The sequence below is a fragment of the Andrographis paniculata genome, unplaced genomic scaffold (assembly GCF_009805555.1).
Source record: "Andrographis paniculata isolate CXL003 unplaced genomic scaffold, ASM980555v1 Contig45END, whole genome shotgun sequence".
Taxonomy (NCBI): Eukaryota; Viridiplantae; Streptophyta; class Magnoliopsida; order Lamiales; family Acanthaceae; genus Andrographis; species Andrographis paniculata.
Genome location: NW_026137579.1, coordinates 2,203,785 through 2,222,036, shown reverse-complemented (window position 1 = coordinate 2,222,036; position 18,252 = coordinate 2,203,785). Strand labels below are relative to the sequence as shown.

The window sequence follows — 18,252 nt, the reverse complement described above, 5'->3', positions numbered from 1 at the left end:
AAATGAGCAATTAAGTAAGAAATTCTTTCCCTTCCCCGTCGAATCCTGACAAAGTGAATAGTCATGTTGTCGAGGACATGATACAACAAAAGTCGGTCACTAGGAATTTTGGTTATATTCAACAATGGACAATTATTCATTTAATTTCCAAAATCAGGTAGTCTGCATCCTTCAATTAATGCCAATTATTTTGAGACTTATACAGATTGCCACTGCATGGCAGCTGAAATAATTGTCCTGCACTAAAAATCAAGCTAAAGTACAACAGGTAAGTATTAGGAGAGAGGCACACGATAATCCTATGCCCGATACCATCCCTTTCAGTGAGAATAATGAAGCAATAAATGGAGAAAGGATGAAAGGGAAAATAAAAAATAAGAAGGAAAAGGTGAGCCCAAATTTTCACAGCACCGGCTAACCTAAGGCTCCATATGAGGACCAACTACTCAGACTCGCAGAAAAATTAGATTAGGTAGGTGACATAGAAGGAACAAATAATAGCAAAGATGAACCCATGAAGAGATGAAGATATCACCTCATCGATCATAATTCTCAAAGACTACAACCATCATTACTCCAGCTCCACCTTGGGAAGCTTTTTACCACCATCCAAATGGAGGGTGTCAGCCAAGTTATTTGAAAGTTGATTTATTGAATCCTTTGCAAGGCCCGTTGTTGTATTTCCAGTTGAACTGGTTCGATGCTTTGCCTTCCGCTCCACCAAAGCCTTCTCTCGCTCATCATAAAAGTTGAAATCATCAAGAAGGGAAGTATCAGCATCATGATTCTTGAATATTTTTAACATTTCAACTCCCTGTTCCAGTTTCACCTGAAATGCAGGAACATCATCCATCATCTCAAGACATGTCAAGAGTTATCTGATTAAATAATAACAACTTGAAGCAGAGGCCAAACCTCTTGAGCATCTCGACTATGTGTGACAGGCTTGTTGTCATTATTTTCAAGTAAAATGTGACGGAAGCGACTGTTGGGTACATCTTTTATCATATGCCACTTGACTGGAAATTGACCACTCCACCTGTCTTGCTGCCAGTAATCAGCATCTTTCTCGAAGTCAACATGGCCAACCATCTCGGCTACACCGCAAAACTGTCCACTAGCATTAACCTGCAATTTGTACAATAGATAAGTCATAAAAAGAACTAAATACCATAGCCAAAAAACAACAGAAATCAACAACATGAAAATGTATGTAAAACCAAGTATAAACCATTTCAATTAAACTTTACAATTTCAAAAGGATAATAATATGGAAGAACTTGAACTGATGGCACGATGCTACATTCTACTCTTATCAAAAAAGAAATGGTAACTGATGCGCATGTTGAGTAACACATGAACAAAGTCTAAAACATCCTAAAGCATAGTGCTTCTACAAAAAGCAATTCCACATTAAGTAGATCTCTTCAACTGGCAAGCAAGACCTAGTAAAATATAACCAGGGAACACTAACACTTGTATAGTGAATAAGTATGATAGAGACATAATTTACATCCAAAATTTTCTGGAAGTTTCCAACAAACAATGCCAATTCAATGCTCACTTTAGCAGAAAATACCAAAGGTAAAAGAGACATGTCAGCAAATACTTTGCAACCATTTGTTACTATTCTTTTTATCGACGTAACAATAAGGACACGTATTTCAGGTGCCTATTCTCATCAAGTCAGATTCCAGAAAAACTCAAGACAATTTGAAAGAAAAACAAGAGACTTACAGAGAAGAAGAGGAAGACAGGACAAACACCTTCCATTTCCTTTGACTCCTGGTAGGCAGCATCAAGTTTCCGATTTCCAAGCGGCGTACTTGCCCAAACACTATATTTAATACTTTTGTGGATATTGTCTTCATTGAAGGACTTAATAACAAAGAATTTTGCACGTTCATATTCAGTTATAAAATCTGGGGAATTGACACTATGAATTTGAATGCCAGAAGTGGATTCAACAGCTTTAGTGCCAGCAGAAGATCCATCTTCGGGGAAACTCTTGCTTTTGGGCTTTGAAGATCTGGGTCCTCTGTTCCGATCACTTGACAGAGCAAGTGCATCAGCAGACACATTGGCAGTACCTTGTTCCTTCTCACGTCTGCCACTGTTGTCACCGACAAATCGATTTCGGTTATAACCTGAACCCACAGTGCTTTGGTAAGAATTGACATGGGGTAAACGTCTAGAAGAGGAGCTTGATGTTAACCCAAAACCTTGAAATGATGCCTGCCATCACAAAATTAGCCATCGCAAACAAGGTAAGTACTTCCGAAGGGGAGTGCATTCAATTGATCTTAATAGAACATATTCACTTAAGAAAACGAAATAGTAAAGAAAAAGCAGTACACAAAACAGCTGCAAATAAAATAAGGCACTGCAGTGTGAAATATCACTAGATGATCTTTACAGCTATAAAAAGAAATTGCAGTTCGCAATTGATTGGTAATAGAGGAATAGAGCAGAACAAAACTACAAATCACTATAATGACATTGTGCCTAGTGGCTCATGGCTTCTGATTAACGCTATTTTACTATTTATTGAAACGGAAATACTATCTCATGCTGCTGCTTTTTAAGCAACCTTTTGCTTTCCTCTTCTTTTTCATTTTGGATACATTTTTACACTCCTCTCCATCAAACTCACTTATTATTGTTGATTCACAAGCAAATATATGTTGTACCTCACTAAATACTCAGTACTCACTAATTATTCATAGCTGATCCACAAGCCCATGTATGTCATAACCCACTAATAACTGCTAATAATTCATTGCTGATTCAAAAAGCACAATTTTGTTCATATGATTTCAAAAAGCATGATTTACGTATATTGTGCATGAAGGCTTTAAAAAATTAACAGACCTGTGCAACATTTTGTTCATATGATCCAAGTACGCCAATGGGTTGAGGGTATAAAGTTCCAGAAGCTAGTGGAGACATGAACCTGCTAGTGTCCAACGAGCTTGAACTACTTGGCAATGGCTCACTGGATCCCAACTCGCCAGGGAAATTGTAAAGACCGAGGCCACTATTACCAGAAAGCTCCCCACTAAAAGGCCCTAATGGTACATAGTAACCTGATCCTGGTCCAAAAAACGCATTGTCCACGAAATTCTCTTGATTGTTACTTCCTGAAGCCATTAACTCAGGCTGAGAAACTGGATGCGCTGAGGTAACATGTGGCGGACCCGGTGAAACTGATGGTGCATAGTATGATGGAGCCACGGGCATTTGGTGTGGTGGGAAAAGTTGACCATCAATCACTATTGGTGACATAGGGCTAGGAAGCGGTGAGAACTGTCCGTATGCCATCTGTGAGTCAAAGCCATAGCCGGGATGATAGATGATCGAAGAGTTCTCATTGTACATTGCCTTAAACAAGATAAAAGACATCACCCATTATTTGCAAGGTCCTATCTGTAATAAACATGTATAAATCACAATAATTATACTCACTGGCTGCATGACATGCAAGTTGTTGGCATTGACATAACTTGAATGTTCATCCCAGTTACCACTTCCATTTTCATAACCTTAACAAAACAAGGTCAAGGTTAACATACTAAACAGCAGGTTGCAGTGACAAAGATACAAACAACGCATAATTCATAGACAAGGTTACATCCAGAATTCATAAATTATATGCATGTCAACCAAGATAAAACTTATCATATTCTGGAGGCAATATTCACTTAGGAGTACAGAAAAAAAGGGAAAAAGTGGGGGTGGGCAGTATTAGCACGTAAAGGACGTTGCTCTTTACCTCCAAAATAATAACCCTGCTCTACAGGTGTATATGAGTTGAATGGTTGCATTTTGCTAATAGTTCCACTTGTTCCTGAAGTTGCAGTCTTATCTTTGCTGCTTCTTGAAACTGCTGGGATGGCTGCATTCAAAGGTGGAGTTCCAGAGACAATTCTTTCATCTTTTGGTGAAAGTGGCTGCCAATAAATTCGAAAAAGGATTAGAATGATTCAAGCACACAAATCTGGCAAAAGAATAAAACTATTAAAATAAATAAATAAAAACCTGCTCGGTCAAATTATGCAGCTCAACAGTTGTGTCTCCTGCACCTACCAGGGCAATCACTATGTTGTTAATCAAAAACAATAAGATGACTATACATTTCCGATACACGTGAAGTCATGTAGAAAGAACACCAAAGAATAAACAGCCAACAAACTGATCTTACTGAAACAACATTGCATATGCATCATTGCATCACAAAAAAAGAAGGTAATATACACTTAAGAAGGTTATCTACAAAATGTTCTATGGCCCGATTTAGATTTATAAAGGATTGGATTATGTTTATTCCTGCAAGTAAACAGTTTCTGACAGAAAGTAAAAAATGTATTATCCCCATGTTCTATGGATATACCAACTACTACAAACACAAAACACATAAGCAGAACAAGGAATAGCCATGTTTTGGATAGTAAGACACAATACAAGATAAAGCTGAGATAATCAATCTGCAGTTGAAAATTGTAAAACTCTTTATAATTCTCTAATTCAGTGACAGGAGAATTGATGTTGATGAAAGTACACATACACCAAATTATAATATTAAAATTATGAATTGAATAAAATTATAATGTGATGCTTTGTTGAGAAAATGATTCTTTTATGTAATATTTAAATGAAAAACATTTGTTTGATTTGATAGTTTTGAAGGGGGATGATGAATAGTGCAAGACCTAGCCCAAACCTACAGACAAACAGACCCCTTATTCCCCGAGTCTCCTAATCGGACAATAAAACAAATAAATAAAGGAATTCCCATAAAAATTACTCTCGTGTGCAAAACCTACTAGTGGATCTTCGAAACATCGAATTGAGAAAACCACTTCAATGATAATAAGACTAACACAAGCATTTACAGGGCTTTGCGCTTGGATTATGTCGGCGCCCACAAAATCGAAACCAGGAAAACTAAACTACGCCGTATTTCCACTTTCAACAGTAAAGATTTCCTATTTAATATGCAGTATACATTCACCAATACCTCACAACCTATTCCCAAGTTCGCATCAAAAGCAACACGCTAAAAATAACTTAGGGCAATAAACTGAGTAAAGACTGGAGCTCACCAGGAGACGAGATTGGGGCGAACCGGTCGCGGCTCTGCTGATTCGCGTCTTCCATTAAACTTAACTTAATCAACTTAAAAACTGATTCCAACCGAAGCTCGCGGAATGAAAGCCACTGAATATCTCAGATCTACAGGAATTAAATTGCCAATAGAAGATCCAATTGAACGAATCGAATTCTACGCAACTAGTACATACATCTCCGCGGCGCGCAAGTGTGAAAAAGCGAACCTTTTTCCCTGAAGCGATTGGAATTGGTTGAGGTCTCCGGTTGAATCTAGAATTGCTTCGCGGGAGGGTTTGAAAATAAATAGTCAATAAGGGTTTTACAGAACCAACCATACAGTATATACACACTCGTACACACAGACACGCATACATATATATATATACGTATATATTAACTGCTATCCGACTCTCAACAAACTTTTTACTTCTTACATTTCTTTAGGGCGTGTTTGTTTGGTGTTTGGATTTTTAGTTGATATTTGAATAGTAAAAATTTTGAATTTAATAATTGTACGGATAGATTGACGTGATGTTTTGAATATAAAATTAATTTTTAATATAATATAAAAAATTAAAAAATAAATATTTGATTTGATATATTTTTAAAAAAATAAAATTAATAATATATTTAAAATTCATTCATCAAACAAACGTCTTAATTATTCAGTGGGTGAGTTTGGTTAAATAAATTTGTTCATTATTTTATTATTATTATATTATATTATATTATAATTTATTTTTATGTTTCAAATATCAAATTGATATCAAATCATATAAAATATAATTATTTAAATTAAAATATTTTATTATTTAAAGTTTAAATTAAAAAATCAATCAATCAACCAGTGTGTTTGTTTGTCTTTTTTTTCTCGAAAACATCAAATCAAATACCTATTTTTTATTTTTTTTATATTATATTAAAAATTAATTTTACATTCAAAACATCACATCAACACCTATTTATATCAGATCAACACATATTTAAATCACATCGTACGAGTATTCAAATACACTAAAAAAATGTGTATTAGAGCATGTATTATAGTCACTCCCTTCATTGCTTTTGTGATTGTCTTTCCGATTGTTACTATAACAATACTCATTACCTTTAATAAAAAACACAGTTATTCTAAATTTATTACCTTTCTCAAGAATCGGTTATCTTTAACAAAAATAATAAAAATTAATTAATATTATTATTTTTTTTAATCTTAAAATTTCAAATTTTTTCAATAAAATTTATTTATAAATATATTTAAAACTCATTATCGTTTTATCTATCATATTTTAAAATTATTATTATTTTTTTATCTCTAGTTTTTCTTATTCAAATTTTTAAAATATTAAATTATATATTTCAAATTATTAAATTCACATAAATTAATATTTAAAAATTAAAATATAATATTATATAAAAATATTATGACAATAAAAATATAAGACTATATATAAATAAATAAATTATTTGTATTATATTACTATATAATAAAAATATATACAAATAAATAAATTATTGTAGGTATTATAAAATAGTAAAGGTAATGAGTTGAAGGTAAGTAACTACAATAAGTGATAAATAAAGTAATTTGAATATTGAAATGAATATGACGTGGACGGCTAAATAAAATAATAGCTTAATGGTAATAGCGCTAATTTCCCAACAAATTTGGTATGAATAATTTGTTTGGGTATAATATGATTTTCAAATTATTACTATTTATATTATTAAAAATATTTTTTCATATAAAATATTATATCAAAATATTAACTCTGTTTATATATAAAAAGAGATTCGTTCATGAGTGAACTACAACAAACAATCAAAAATATAATATAAATAACCAATGAACTATAAACTATAAAATTTTATTGAGAGAATCATTAACATCATCTAACAAAAAAATAAAAATAATAAACTAAATAATTGTACATATCATAGCAAATTGGTTTACAACATAAGAGAAAAGCATTGGGGATGGTAATAAAAGTCTTGAATTCAACTGAGTTTAAATTCAACACAATAAGCCTACCCTAAATGTAACTTTTTTTTTTTTTTACTAGAACCCCCCCTCTCAATCGTCATCCTTAATATCAATAAATTTAGAGGACATGAATTCGAGTAATCTATTGCCCTAGATGCATGGAAATGGGAAGCTATTATTTTTCCATCACAGTTTCTTCCAATGGTTTGATTTCTGGCAACAATGTGTTGTGGAAAATGAATCTATATAAGTCCAATATAATCGAAAACTGAAAATTTCTGCAGAGAAGAATACCGTACAAGAAACAGGTCCGCACGAGAATGGAAGATGTCTTCCTTTCGACCTCTAAAGTGGGGTGTGTGTCCTAATGTCTCTTCATTTCCTGGAAAATATTCGACACCTTCGGGGATAGTTTCGGGAGAAACTTGAACAGCTGAAAGAGCAAAATCGAATGCGAGTTTTAGAATGTTCAGAAAAAATAAAAATGCTAGCAATAGATGTGTATTGCGTACCCATAGTTTCACACAAGCATCCATGATAACTGGAATTATGCAGACAAATATGGTTATGGCAGACGAATCGACCTCAAATCCGTAGTGCTCAAATATGATCTCTAATAATGTCTGCCAACCCGATTCAGAATGGTATCTGCAGGTGTCAGTTGTAAGCTCAAACTGCAAAGAACATTGGGACACCATTTTCGCTTAGAGAATAATGCAGAATAGTACCCTAAAAAAATATCTGTCACGAGTATTATGAGAAACGCCTTCCCGGTGTCTGTAATGTTGTTCAGTAGTTTGTAACCTGTAAATTTCAGCAAAGCCACCTGTACGAGTGGAAGACGAGAAAATGTAAGACATCTCTGACATGTAAAATAAAGGGAGACTGCAAAAGGTTGTTAAATGGAAGCTTACTTGACTCTGGCAGAAGTATAGAAGCATGAATAATGAGATCCCGAAGACCCCGTCTGACCAGATGTTAGCGAAAGCTTTTCGGTTCTCTAATCTCCGTTCATCTCGCAGTTCTAAACTGTGTCGAGTTACTTTGTCGAATCAGAATACAGAACAATACTAACTTTTAGCAGGTCTTATAATAATTTCTTATCTTCTTGTTTTCTTCTTGTATAGGCTAGAGAAGACGAATAAAGTACTCGCGAATAGTTTGAATAGAACAAGGCATGTGTAACACCAATTCAGTCGATACTGCAAACAAATACTTACGCTTTGTGGCGTAACTCTGAGTAAAGATCCTCATCTGAAAGAGGAGGGGATTTACCAATCTCTACTTCAAGACGATACCGTGCTTTTTCAAGATTTAGAGTCTTGACCATTTCGAGCTTCTGACTTCTCCTCACGTCGAGCAGCTCTGCTGCAAGTGGTACTTTCTTGACATATCTGTTAAGAGAGCAAGCACTTCATCAAGTTCATCTAGAAAGTTTCCGGAAACAGAATTGCAGTCTCCTGGGCCTTATAAAGCTATCAAGATCTTGTCAGAGTTCAACAACACTTTGAAATCATACATTTAAAACACAGGAAACTTGTTTCGAAAGATCAATCAAACAAAAGTTTTAAGCTGGAAAGAGTATAAAACCAACAAGTTAGAAATCAATGAGTTGCCAATAAAGTGTTAGACTTTACAAATGGCATTGTCTTATAAGAATAGTATGCATTAATGTATTCATTTTGATGGATACCAAAAGTACATGACTATAACGCAGTTCGATAACCAGTACTCATGCAGTTCATACTCATCCGAACCATCAACTATACTTGAGAGAAACCTACTATCATCAACAGATATTTGTTTGCAATTGAGAGCACTCATGGCCATCATCCTCCAGTTCTCAATAACTTATTTTCTATCCTTGATATGGCCCTTTATATGTATGTGTGTGTGTGTGTGTCTCCTACTAAATTAACAAAACTTTGAGTGTCGGTAAGTTCTTTCAGGAGAAGGTGATGTGTTATCAGTGGATTATTCTCATCCTCAGGTCCTAAAAGTGAATATAAAGAAGAAGAATCAACTGCCCACAGGGAATTAGAAAAGGTATCTTGTAACATTAATTTTCAGACGAAAAATCATTATGTATAGTGTAGCAATATCTACCTGTCGAGGAAAGGCATCAGAACATAATCATGAACCAAGAAATCCAAAGCCCAAGGGACAATGATCAGTACTGCCAAAAATTTAGCCTGAACAAATAAAGATTAAAATAATCTCAGATGGACAGACTTAAAATTTTTTAAATAAGTAAAGAAATTTTAAACCCTCCAACATCAGACCCTAAAACTTATACAAGGACGTAGTCATCTTGATGCAACAAATCAAACACGTCAGAATCACTTACCGAACTGTACGAGGCGTAACGGAAGACTCGATCTTCATATAGAATGTCATCATCTTCTCTACCTACAATTGCATCCCTTACCGACTTAACCAATCCTCTCTCAGAAAAGAACTCACTAAATTCCTTTCCTACATCATTTCCAGGTTTATCAATGAGGCTGTTTGGGCTGTTTTCGGACCACGATGCATCACCACCGGCATTACCATTATTAGTACTTCCATCCACAAGCCAGTCCTCCCACCTCCTATCCTCCTCATTTTTCACATCTTCTTGTGCTTCTCTCAATTCTACAATAGCTTCAGCTCTTCTTCTCCAGGCCTCGAATTTCTCATACTCAGTAGTCAAATCATCTTCAGTAGAGCTCCCCTCTGATTCCACCAAGTCAACCATGTCCTCATAGTCATCTTTCAAACCAAGCCAATTTCCATCCTCATCAAAAAAGAACCGCTGCCACCAACTTTTCTTCTTCGGCCGCCTTTTCTTAGCTTTAGGAACCAGGCTCCTAGATTTTCTCCTCCTACAGCCCAATTTAACCACACCACAAGATGCATTGCAGCAGGGTAACAATGAGTTCTCGAAGCTACAGTTCTTGGATATAACTAGATTCTGACATAAGACCATTGAAGTGCTCATGAAGAACATGTAAGAACTTCCACATTTTTCAGCTTCAGAAGGCAGTAAAGATGCAAACTTGCTCAAAGAAAGAAACCATTCTATCAATCAATCAAATAACATGAAATTCCCACCACGTGCGTCGTCGCATCCCAGCACAGAACATAATTTAGTAACCCACATGATAAAAGCTGTGAAATTCAGCAAAATGAAATGCGCCCATAAACAAAAAAATTATCGCACAAAATGCAGAAGAAACCTGATCCTGTTCGACGAAATCTGGAGAGGAAATAGCAGACAATATAACGATTTCTTCTCTTTTCTTCTACCCTTTATTTTTTCTTTATAATTTTTTTCTCTGTGGGTTTATCTATTGGGGTGGAAAGAGCCAAGCGGGAGCGGATAACGGTTTTGGGCTGACGTTTTTGCGACAACCCCTTTCCACAGCTTGCTCGGTAACAGCCTTGGTGGGTATCCGCTAATGATACTCCAATTTTTCGATAATCACAGAACTATCGAATTTATGGGTCAATTTATTTAAAGGTCGGTTTTGTAGCATTGTTTTATCAAAATTTGACTTCAAACTTATCAAATAAAACACTTTTTCAATTAAACATATCATTTAAAAAGAATTATTTTCCCATCCAAGATACTAATATCAAATGCATATTTATATACATTAATCGTTCTTTCAATTTAAATTTATATTATTTGACCCACAAAACCAAATCCAAATATTATTAAAAAAAAAGTGTTTTGTCTTGAGAAATAGTATAGAAGAATTTTATTTTATTTTAAATGTAAAATACAAATAATTGTATAAAAATATTAAAATAATAAATATATAATATATAATTTTTTTAAAAAAAAAATATGAAGAGTTTTTTCAAAAAAGATCACTCCCCGCAAGATCATCATTTTGATTTTCACTTTTATTTTTAGTAATGAAAAATAAGTAGGACTCGTCGACTTTCTTCTACATTCTACGAGCCTCACGTGGAATCACTACGACACACACAAAAAATAAACAAAATCTTATGTGGGTGCTCATCATTCGTTTTAAAAATATTTTCTTTTAATCTAAATTCAAAGAATTTCTAAAAACAAATTCAGCAATTCAACACAATCATATAATTTTTGTACATCATTGAAGGAGGAAGAAATCAGTACCTGAACCAATTTGGGCTCAACGAAGCCACCGCATCCACTAAGAAGAGTCCAAGTGGAAAATATCATTGATCCGTAGGTTCGTCGCCTCCTGCAACAGAACAAAGATGCTCTTCAATAAACTATCATTTTAATCAATTTTGCTAACTATACGTATTTAGCCATTAATAATACTAATAATAATAATCAAACATCCTTTTGTGTGTCTGTTGCAAGACACATTACAATTACACAACCGGCAGAAGCAGCGCCTTCAACAAACCAGACAAGAAAGCAGCCAACACTACACCATTGATCTTCACTAAAACAAACAAACACACACAGGCCAGGTCAGCACAGGACAACCTCAACGGCGGACAAACCATCGACCAATCTATGATCCCAAAATACACACACACAAAATCACCACCTATATAAACACTCATCTTCTCCATTCAATCTCCACAGCAAAGAAAATGGCGACCCCAACGATGATCTTCCTTGCTCTTGCTATCTTCCTTCAAGGGGCTCTCGGTACTCACTACTCACTGTGCTTATTTACCATTTCATTACCTTCAATCTGTAGGAATACTTCAAATATGATGCATGTCCTGTTTGCTTTTCAGGCGAGCTCGTCTGCGATGAACTGCCGACAGCGTTGTGCTCCTTCTCCATAGCCTCCAGCGGAAGGCGATGTGTGCTGGAGACCTCAGGCGGGGCTCCGGCAAGGCTCCAGTGCAAGACTTCCCAAGTGATGGCCACAAACATGAAGGAATACATCGAGAGTGAGGAGTGTGTGGACGCGTGTGGGGTCGACAGGGATTCTGTTGGCATCTCGTCGGACTCTCTGCTGGAGGCGGGGTTCGCTCGTAAGCTCTGCTCTGCACAGTGTTATGACAACTGCCCGAACATAGTCGATCTTTACTCCAACTTGGCTCAGGCAGAAGGTAGTTGCCATAATCCTTGCTCTTCATTCATTCTCATCCTTCACTAACCTGCAAATATTGCAGAATGTAACAAATAATTCTTTGCATCGGATCCACAGGCGTGCTTCTACCAGAATTGTGCAAGAACCAAGGATCAAGCTCTCACCGTGTCATGTTTCAGCTCCAGAGTTCGGCTGCAGTGAAGTATGGCAGCGTATCTGCACCTGCGTATGCTCCAATATCAGCCAGAACAGATTCTTCGCTCGACTGTGCTCCAGCACCTATATAATTGCTTTGCTTAAGCAGCTAAAAACAACTTAAATATAGAAATAAAGGTACTCACATACGACAGTTACTTGTATTACAGTATTCATATCCTCGAGATGTATTATTACACATTCGGCATTCATGAAATATACCTGAATGATATCTATTTCCTCTATTTTCTTTCTCTGGCCATTTGTTGTCTCTGTCCTCTGATGGATTTCAAGTTAGCTTCAGCAATATCTGAACCACTACTTCAACCAAGGACTGAATGAAATATTACAGTTAACACTTAACATTAAAGAGTGTAGCATATATCAATGAGAAAATCTATTACAAGTGAACCTTTGCACAATATGCTATCAAAGAATTATCCAACATGAACAAAAGTACCCCAAATTCTCAACGAAGCTTGATTATTTCACCTCAACTGGCTGGGCTTCACCGTCTCATCAGTCTAGCCCCAAATTCATAACATGGCTAAGCCATGATGATACTATGAACATGCTAGAGCCAATCCCTGCATCAATGCTAACACTAGTTTTTTCAAACAATAAGCAGCTTTGAACCCAATTACAATATAAAAGAACTTGCTGAGTGATTTTAGCCTTCTCACCATTTCCCAGAAGAACAAGAAAGAACAGAGAGATTTCCTTCATTCATAAACGTAAGGGCTAGATGCATAGAGTTTCACTATCGACAGAAAGTTAAAGAATGTAGATGTGTCTTATTACATAGGTATTTAGGTACCCCCATGCTACTGTAATCTAACATACCAAGGGTAACCTCAAGAATTGGGGATACAAAAGAACTTGGAACAGTGATGAAATTCATTCTGGTTTATGGATTTATTGTAGACAAACTAAGTGAGATATATTTCAAAAATCATATCATCATTATCAATCATCAATCACAATGCTTCATCCAGATTCTTCCCCGTCGTCTCAAACGGAGTGAGCCAAACACTGAGTGCAGATAAGAGTATTGTGACCACAAACAGAACCACAGCATATGCTTGATGACAGCCATTAATCAACCCAATTGCAACAAGAGGGGATACCATCCCACCAATTTTCCCTATAGCACAAGCTATTCCAACAGCAGTTGCTCGGATTTGCGTTGGGTAAACCTGTTAACATTACAAAAAGACTTATGCAAGACACATAACATAAACGTGGAAGGAGCATAACAAATCCCACAGGATGATTGCTTTCACTAGAAAGGCACAACAAAGGTTTACCTCAGGAGCATAAATGAAGGCAACAACAAATGTTGCTGAGACAAATGTGCGCGCTCCAAACAGTAAACCCGTGCTCAAAGACTCACTTTGTTGGATCAACAATGGAAGGAGTAGGATTGAAGCAAGTACAAACATGATTACCATTGAAAGCTTGCGGCCCACTCTGTCCACGATGAAGGCTGATATAACAAGGCCAGGAACCTCTGAAAAAAGAGGTCCAGTCAGTTCAACAAATAATTCTGATAAGAACAAGTATTAGTACTGTTACACATTGTTGTGAATCAACGTTGTCATTACCTGCTAAACTGGTGACAAATACATCTACATAGAGGCTGTCACTCTGGATGTTGTCCGAATGAACTGCAACTGTTTTGCATTCCTTTTGATTACTCAGTTCTGAGGTCAGCAATATAATGCCATAATATGCAAATGTATTCCCAAAGTACAAAAACCACAATAGAATGTTTGTTTTGATTAATTTTGAAGAGAACAGTAAGGCCGCCGAAGAGGAACTGGCATGGCAGTCATGTCCATTATCCATTCCCGGGGAGACCAGACGGTCATTTTCTGAAATTTCATTAAGATCCTTATCAATATGATTCTGTGGTTGATTATAAACAAGAGATCCACATGGGAGCATTGCTCCACCAGACCATGCTATTTTCTCCAGAATATTTTGAGCTTCATTGATTCTTCCTTTCATGCAGAGAAATCTTGGGGACTCTGGTACAAAAGGATGCAAGAGAAGTACAATAAAGGTTGGTACAGAAGAAAGACCTATCAGCCATCTCCAGCCAAAATTGGGCATCACAACCTGCGAGAAAAAATAATCAAGAATTCAGGTTCCTATACCATCTTTTATGGAGAATGAACTACTACCTAGGAATTGGACGTGCAAACATTAGGTTAAAAGAAATGCTGTTGGTGAAATCCGAAGATAAGGCTCAAACAACTCACTGAACTTGAACATTAAGAGTCAAGGCATTTTTCAGCTCACTGAACTTGAACATTAAGAGTCTGAGTTTAGGTTGGCAAAATATATCCCATGAAAGTAGCCTATTCAATTCCAAACTAAACTGAGAAATAATTGTACCCCTCTGAGTAAAATCGAAAAATCTTCATGCTATGGTGTATGGTAAGCTGTCAATGGTTGAGCAGCTGGATAATTGCAAAAAGTGGCTGATACCAAGTGGACACATAATTCATGAACGACACAGACTTAGTATATGAACAAACCAAATTTTATCACCTGCTCCATATTCTAAAAAGATATAACACAATGACATACCCATGCAAGAGCAGCCTCAGATATTGTTCCAAGCGTCCAAAAGCTTGAAAAAATAATCATCCAAGAACCTCTACTTGGTGCTGGGACGAATTCCAAAAACCATGAGGTAAATATATACAAGCCTCCAAGACCAACTCCAGAAATGCCACGAAGAATGATTAATGAAATGTAATTAGGTGAAAAGGCACTTAATAAGCCGGCAACAGCTGTAATAGTAGCCACACCTAGAATGCCCTTCCTGAAAATGAAGAAACCACTCAATAAGATGAATGCAAATAAGCCATGATGGCATATGATAAGTAGAATTGACTTACTTCCTTCCATAAGAATCAGATACGACGCCCCACAAATATGACCCAACTAACATTCCGCCAAAGACTACAGTTGATATAAGGCTCTTCTGACCAGTAGACAAATGCCACTCAGTCTGAACTGCTGATCCAATAAATGATAGAATCATCATCCCCATGCTTTCTGCAATCCAACCCAGTCCTCCATAAGCAAGCAAAAGCCCATGATATTTACCAAAGCCAAAGGCTGTGAGCACCTCGTCCAGTGTGTAATCAGAATTAAAATCTCCCATCTAGGCAATTGAACAAGTAAACATCAGAAACCCATGCTTTGATGGAAGCAACCGATTCAGTCGTTCAAACTTAGCAACCAAGCAATTAAGAATAATATACATCTTCCTTTCAAAGTTCAAACTATGAAAATACAAATTAATCATGAACATCTATCATACATGAAGAAACAATCAAGAAATATGAACTTTCACATAACAGAATACTTCAAGAAAATATTAATACAAGGCTTACGCAAGCGGGGCTCACCGTGGATTTGCACTGTGAATATAGTCCGAGCCTCTATTTTAGCTTGACCTAGCCCTTCCACTCCTGAAACAATCATGAAACCATCTTACTGAGATACCATTGTTCGATAACAAATTCTATTCAAGAAAGTCAAACACGATTTCATAGTTCATACTATCGAAAACTCAGATTCCTTTCAGTCGAATAGCATTTGATATCGGCAGTCCAGAAACACTTTCAATCAATAGCGGTTAATCCAATAGCACGGAAGAACCATTACTTTTTCCACAAAAACCAAAAACTCCATCAGTAATCCACCAGAAGCATCTTATAAAATTATCATCATAATATTTCCATTAATAGCAGAAGAAAAGGAAACTAAAAATCAATCAATGATTAGGCCTTGTCCTGAAGTCCGTCGCGGAATCTCTAGGATTCCGAAGTTCCCAGATCTTGATAAGAGTTCAGGTTATATGGTAGAGCATCAACCTACCAAAAATATCTACCAGCCTCTCCTCAGAAGGTTTTTAGCCGACGGATATTCTATATGGGGACCTGCGATGCCGCCATGAATATGGAATGGAAACGAATAGATTGGGTAGATTATATCATAGATTTGTTGGTTGACCTCCCGCTCTAACATTCCCTGTTCGCACTGAATTTTCCCTTTTCTTGAATTTTGTTAAAATATCATCATAAATAATTTGAATCTCATTTGCGGGCTATTCATATAAATATTATTTAATTTTAAACGCTAAACAAAATTAAATCAAAATAGATATATTTATATACTTTCCCATCCAATAGAAACATTTGAAATGGGCACGAAAATTAAAGAATTTGGTGTAAAAGTATTTTATAAAAAAAAATAAAAAAATAGTTAAAAAAATACAAATGAGACTATAGTTTAATTTTGGAAGAAAAGAAAATGATAAAATAAAATAATAAGAAAAGAGTATATTATTGTAACATTATTAATACAATCATTTGAAACATTTTTTTTTTTAATTTTTAATACTACTCTGCATACATACATGCATATATATACTTTAATATAAATAAACTTATTCAACAGAATATATTATAAATAAATTTTATATGATTGCAACAATATATTAAATGAAAGAAAATTAAATATAGATAGTAATACTTTAATACAAAAGAGAAAAAAAAGGTATAGATATATGAATATCCTTTGGTGTTGATAGGTATCGTGTATATTGCATGCTACAATTAGCACCGGGATAGGTACGGATAAAACAATTATATATTCATTTCCCAATTATAGGATTAATTCCGAACTGTTTTAACAATGATGTACACAATACATGCAATACTCACGAGATTTATCTGAGAAGATATTTCAGGCTTTCAGTCTGTAGAGTGGAGGCAATACTTAATCTAAATTGAAAACATATTAAAATTGCAGTAGAGACAAAAGAGTGTAAATACTTATACACACACCCAAAAAAAAAAAAGGAAAAAAAAGAAGAATCAACTGACCTGAAATGATCAAAATTATAGACAAGTGTCACGACTGCTTCGTCTTTCACATGAAGGATGTACAACATAAAGTATAAAGTAAATGTCCAGCATACAGATGAACATGAGTTGGGAATTCTGGCCACGTCTTTAATAAAATAAGTCTTCTCGGCGCACACGTCACTAAAATACTACTAGTATACTACATAACACAATAAATGCAATAGCTAAAAAGCATATCAATTATTGATGGTTAACAAATAATTTTGGTCAGCTGTCAACATATAGGAAATTATATTAGGACTACCAATAGGAAGGTTCAAATCCAATATTCATGTATCAAAGACATGATCTAAAAATGACATCATATTCGTGAACGCAAACTCAAATTATAAACGGATGCATAAAATTTAATCCTCGAATCAGCAAAGCAATCTCAGTTGAGTGTTTATCTGAGTTAAGAGAGGTAATGGATTTTTAATATGTGCATACAACTTAGTCGGTCAAAATGACGAAGGAAACAATTTATAGTGAATTCGAACAAAAACATTCACATAATCCATCCCCTTAAACTGAGATTTGAAACGAGAAACACAGATAAAATTTCACCAGAGGAGAGAACAGCGTACAGTGTAATCATTTGAGAAATGCCGACTGACACGGTGGAAAACGCATTACCTTCTGTAGCAGGTGAAAGAAGATCTGTATAGAGTTTGAATCGCAGCAATCCCTACCAATCAGATGAGCTCCAACACTAACAGTTTACTTTGGTGGATCGAGCTTGAATAATAGCTGAAGCATTATCCAACGCAAAATCGCGTGGGGAGAAGCGTCATTAGCATGGCATGGCAGAATTGCTCGATCGAACGCAGATGCAGGCGGTTGGTGGAGAGCAAGGTGAAGCGGTTTCCATTATAGATCTGCAGAAACCATTACTTGGAATGTCAGTTTGAAACTAACAGTGCTATTTATAGGGAAAAGGGTAAGTGCTACGCATGATACGACAGGTTGAACCAGAGTTCCCGCCCAAATACCAACAAAGTTA

The 18,252-nt window shown here is 35.6% G+C and overlaps 4 protein-coding genes across 17 annotated transcripts; 1 reads left to right on the top strand and 3 right to left on the bottom strand.

Annotated features, from left to right (window-relative positions):
- Positions 1–224: 224 nt before the first annotated feature.
- LOC127252098 (YTH domain-containing protein ECT4-like) lies at positions 225–5,378 on the bottom strand. Of its 2 annotated transcripts, none has more exons than XM_051276118.1 (9): positions 5,334–5,378; positions 5,103–5,232; positions 4,039–4,082; positions 3,773–3,950; positions 3,466–3,542; positions 2,872–3,381; positions 1,738–2,235; positions 916–1,128; positions 225–829 (listed from the first exon to the last, which is right to left on the bottom strand). In XM_051276118.1, the coding sequence occupies exons 2-9, from the start codon at positions 5,155–5,157 to the stop codon at positions 572–574; spliced, it is 1,833 nt and encodes a 610-aa protein (XP_051132075.1). In that variant the 5' UTR covers positions 5,158–5,232; positions 5,334–5,378; the 3' UTR covers positions 225–571. The 2 variants fall into 2 exon arrangements, with proteins under 2 accessions (XP_051132075.1, XP_051132076.1); XM_051276119.1 differs by lacking the exon at positions 5,334–5,378 and adding an exon at positions 5,301–5,318.
- Positions 5,301–11,303, bottom strand: LOC127252102 (chloroplast envelope membrane protein). Of its 8 annotated transcripts, none has more exons than XM_051276130.1 (9): positions 11,223–11,303; positions 9,441–10,046; positions 9,200–9,285; positions 8,314–8,487; positions 8,008–8,122; positions 7,822–7,919; positions 7,606–7,741; positions 7,393–7,526; positions 5,301–5,388 (listed from the first exon to the last, which is right to left on the bottom strand). In XM_051276130.1, exons 1-8 carry the CDS (start codon positions 11,286–11,288, stop codon positions 7,458–7,460), a joined length of 1,350 nt encoding a protein of 449 aa, XP_051132087.1. In that variant the 5' UTR covers positions 11,289–11,303; the 3' UTR covers positions 5,301–5,388; positions 7,393–7,457. The 8 variants fall into 8 exon arrangements, with proteins under 8 accessions (XP_051132087.1, XP_051132091.1, XP_051132092.1 ...); XM_051276134.1 differs by lacking the exon at positions 11,223–11,303 and adding an exon at positions 10,312–10,555 and having other exon boundaries at positions 9,441–10,243; XM_051276135.1 differs by lacking the exon at positions 11,223–11,303 and adding an exon at positions 10,312–10,555 and having other exon boundaries at positions 9,441–10,153.
- Positions 11,304–11,397: 94 nt separating this feature from the next.
- On the top strand, positions 11,398–12,705 carry LOC127252109 (uncharacterized). Its single transcript, XM_051276143.1, has 3 exons — positions 11,398–11,732; positions 11,825–12,145; positions 12,244–12,705. Exons 1-3 carry the CDS (start codon positions 11,675–11,677, stop codon positions 12,411–12,413), a joined length of 549 nt encoding a protein of 182 aa, XP_051132100.1. The 5' UTR covers positions 11,398–11,674; the 3' UTR covers positions 12,414–12,705.
- A 316-nt stretch (positions 12,706–13,021) lies between these two features.
- LOC127252101 (organic cation/carnitine transporter 7-like) lies at positions 13,022–18,236 on the bottom strand. Of its 6 annotated transcripts, XM_051276125.1 has the most exons (8): positions 16,219–16,418; positions 15,901–16,004; positions 15,747–15,809; positions 15,231–15,499; positions 14,917–15,154; positions 13,926–14,442; positions 13,629–13,831; positions 13,022–13,517 (listed from the first exon to the last, which is right to left on the bottom strand). In XM_051276125.1, the coding sequence occupies exons 4-8, from the start codon at positions 15,497–15,499 to the stop codon at positions 13,299–13,301; spliced, it is 1,446 nt and encodes a 481-aa protein (XP_051132082.1). In that variant the 5' UTR covers positions 15,747–15,809; positions 15,901–16,004; positions 16,219–16,418; the 3' UTR covers positions 13,022–13,298. The 6 variants fall into 6 exon arrangements, with proteins under 6 accessions (XP_051132082.1, XP_051132086.1, XP_051132085.1 ...); XM_051276129.1 differs by lacking the exons at positions 15,901–16,004; positions 16,219–16,418 and adding an exon at positions 17,886–18,236 and having other exon boundaries at positions 15,732–15,809; XM_051276128.1 differs by lacking the exons at positions 15,901–16,004; positions 16,219–16,418 and adding an exon at positions 17,886–18,235.
- Positions 18,237–18,252: the final 16 nt, after the last annotated feature.

Bases quoted from the DNA above. Each gene is read 5' to 3' on its own strand.
- LOC127252098 (XM_051276118.1), bottom strand. From the start codon at position 5,157: ATGGAAGACGCGAATCAGCAGAGCCGCGACCGGTTCGCCCCAATCTCG. The intron at 4,083-5,102 runs GTGAGCTCCAGT...TTGCCCTGGTAG, and splicing joins CGCCCCAATCTCGTCTCCTG to GTGCAGGAGACACAACTGTT. The intron at 3,382-3,465 runs GTGAGTATAATT...ATCTTGTTTAAG, and splicing joins ACTTGCATGTCATGCAGCCA to GCAATGTACAATGAGAACTC.
- LOC127252102 (XM_051276130.1), bottom strand. From the start codon at position 11,288: ATGATATTTTCCACTTGGACTCTTCTTAGTGGATGCGGTGGCTTCGTT. The intron at 10,047-11,222 runs GTACTGATTTCT...GTCTTATGTCAG, and splicing joins TTGAGCCCAAATTGGTTCAG to AATCTAGTTATATCCAAGAA. The intron at 7,742-7,821 runs GTACTATTCTGC...TGACACCTGCAG, and splicing joins GTGACAGATATTTTTTTAGG to ATACCATTCTGAATCGGGTT.
- LOC127252109 (XM_051276143.1), top strand. From the start codon at position 11,675: ATGGCGACCCCAACGATGATCTTCCTTGCTCTTGCTATCTTCCTTCAA. The intron at 11,733-11,824 runs GTACTCACTACT...TTTGCTTTTCAG, and splicing joins CTTCCTTCAAGGGGCTCTCG to GCGAGCTCGTCTGCGATGAA. The intron at 12,146-12,243 runs GTAGTTGCCATA...TCGGATCCACAG, and splicing joins CAACTTGGCTCAGGCAGAAG to GCGTGCTTCTACCAGAATTG.
- LOC127252101 (XM_051276129.1), bottom strand. From the start codon at position 15,499: ATGGGAGATTTTAATTCTGATTACACACTGGACGAGGTGCTCACAGCC. The intron at 15,155-15,230 runs GTAAGTCAATTC...CTTCATTTTCAG, and splicing joins TCTGATTCTTATGGAAGGAA to GAAGGGCATTCTAGGTGTGG. The intron at 13,832-13,925 runs GTAATGACAACG...CTCTTTTTTCAG, and splicing joins ATTTGTCACCAGTTTAGCAG to AGGTTCCTGGCCTTGTTATA.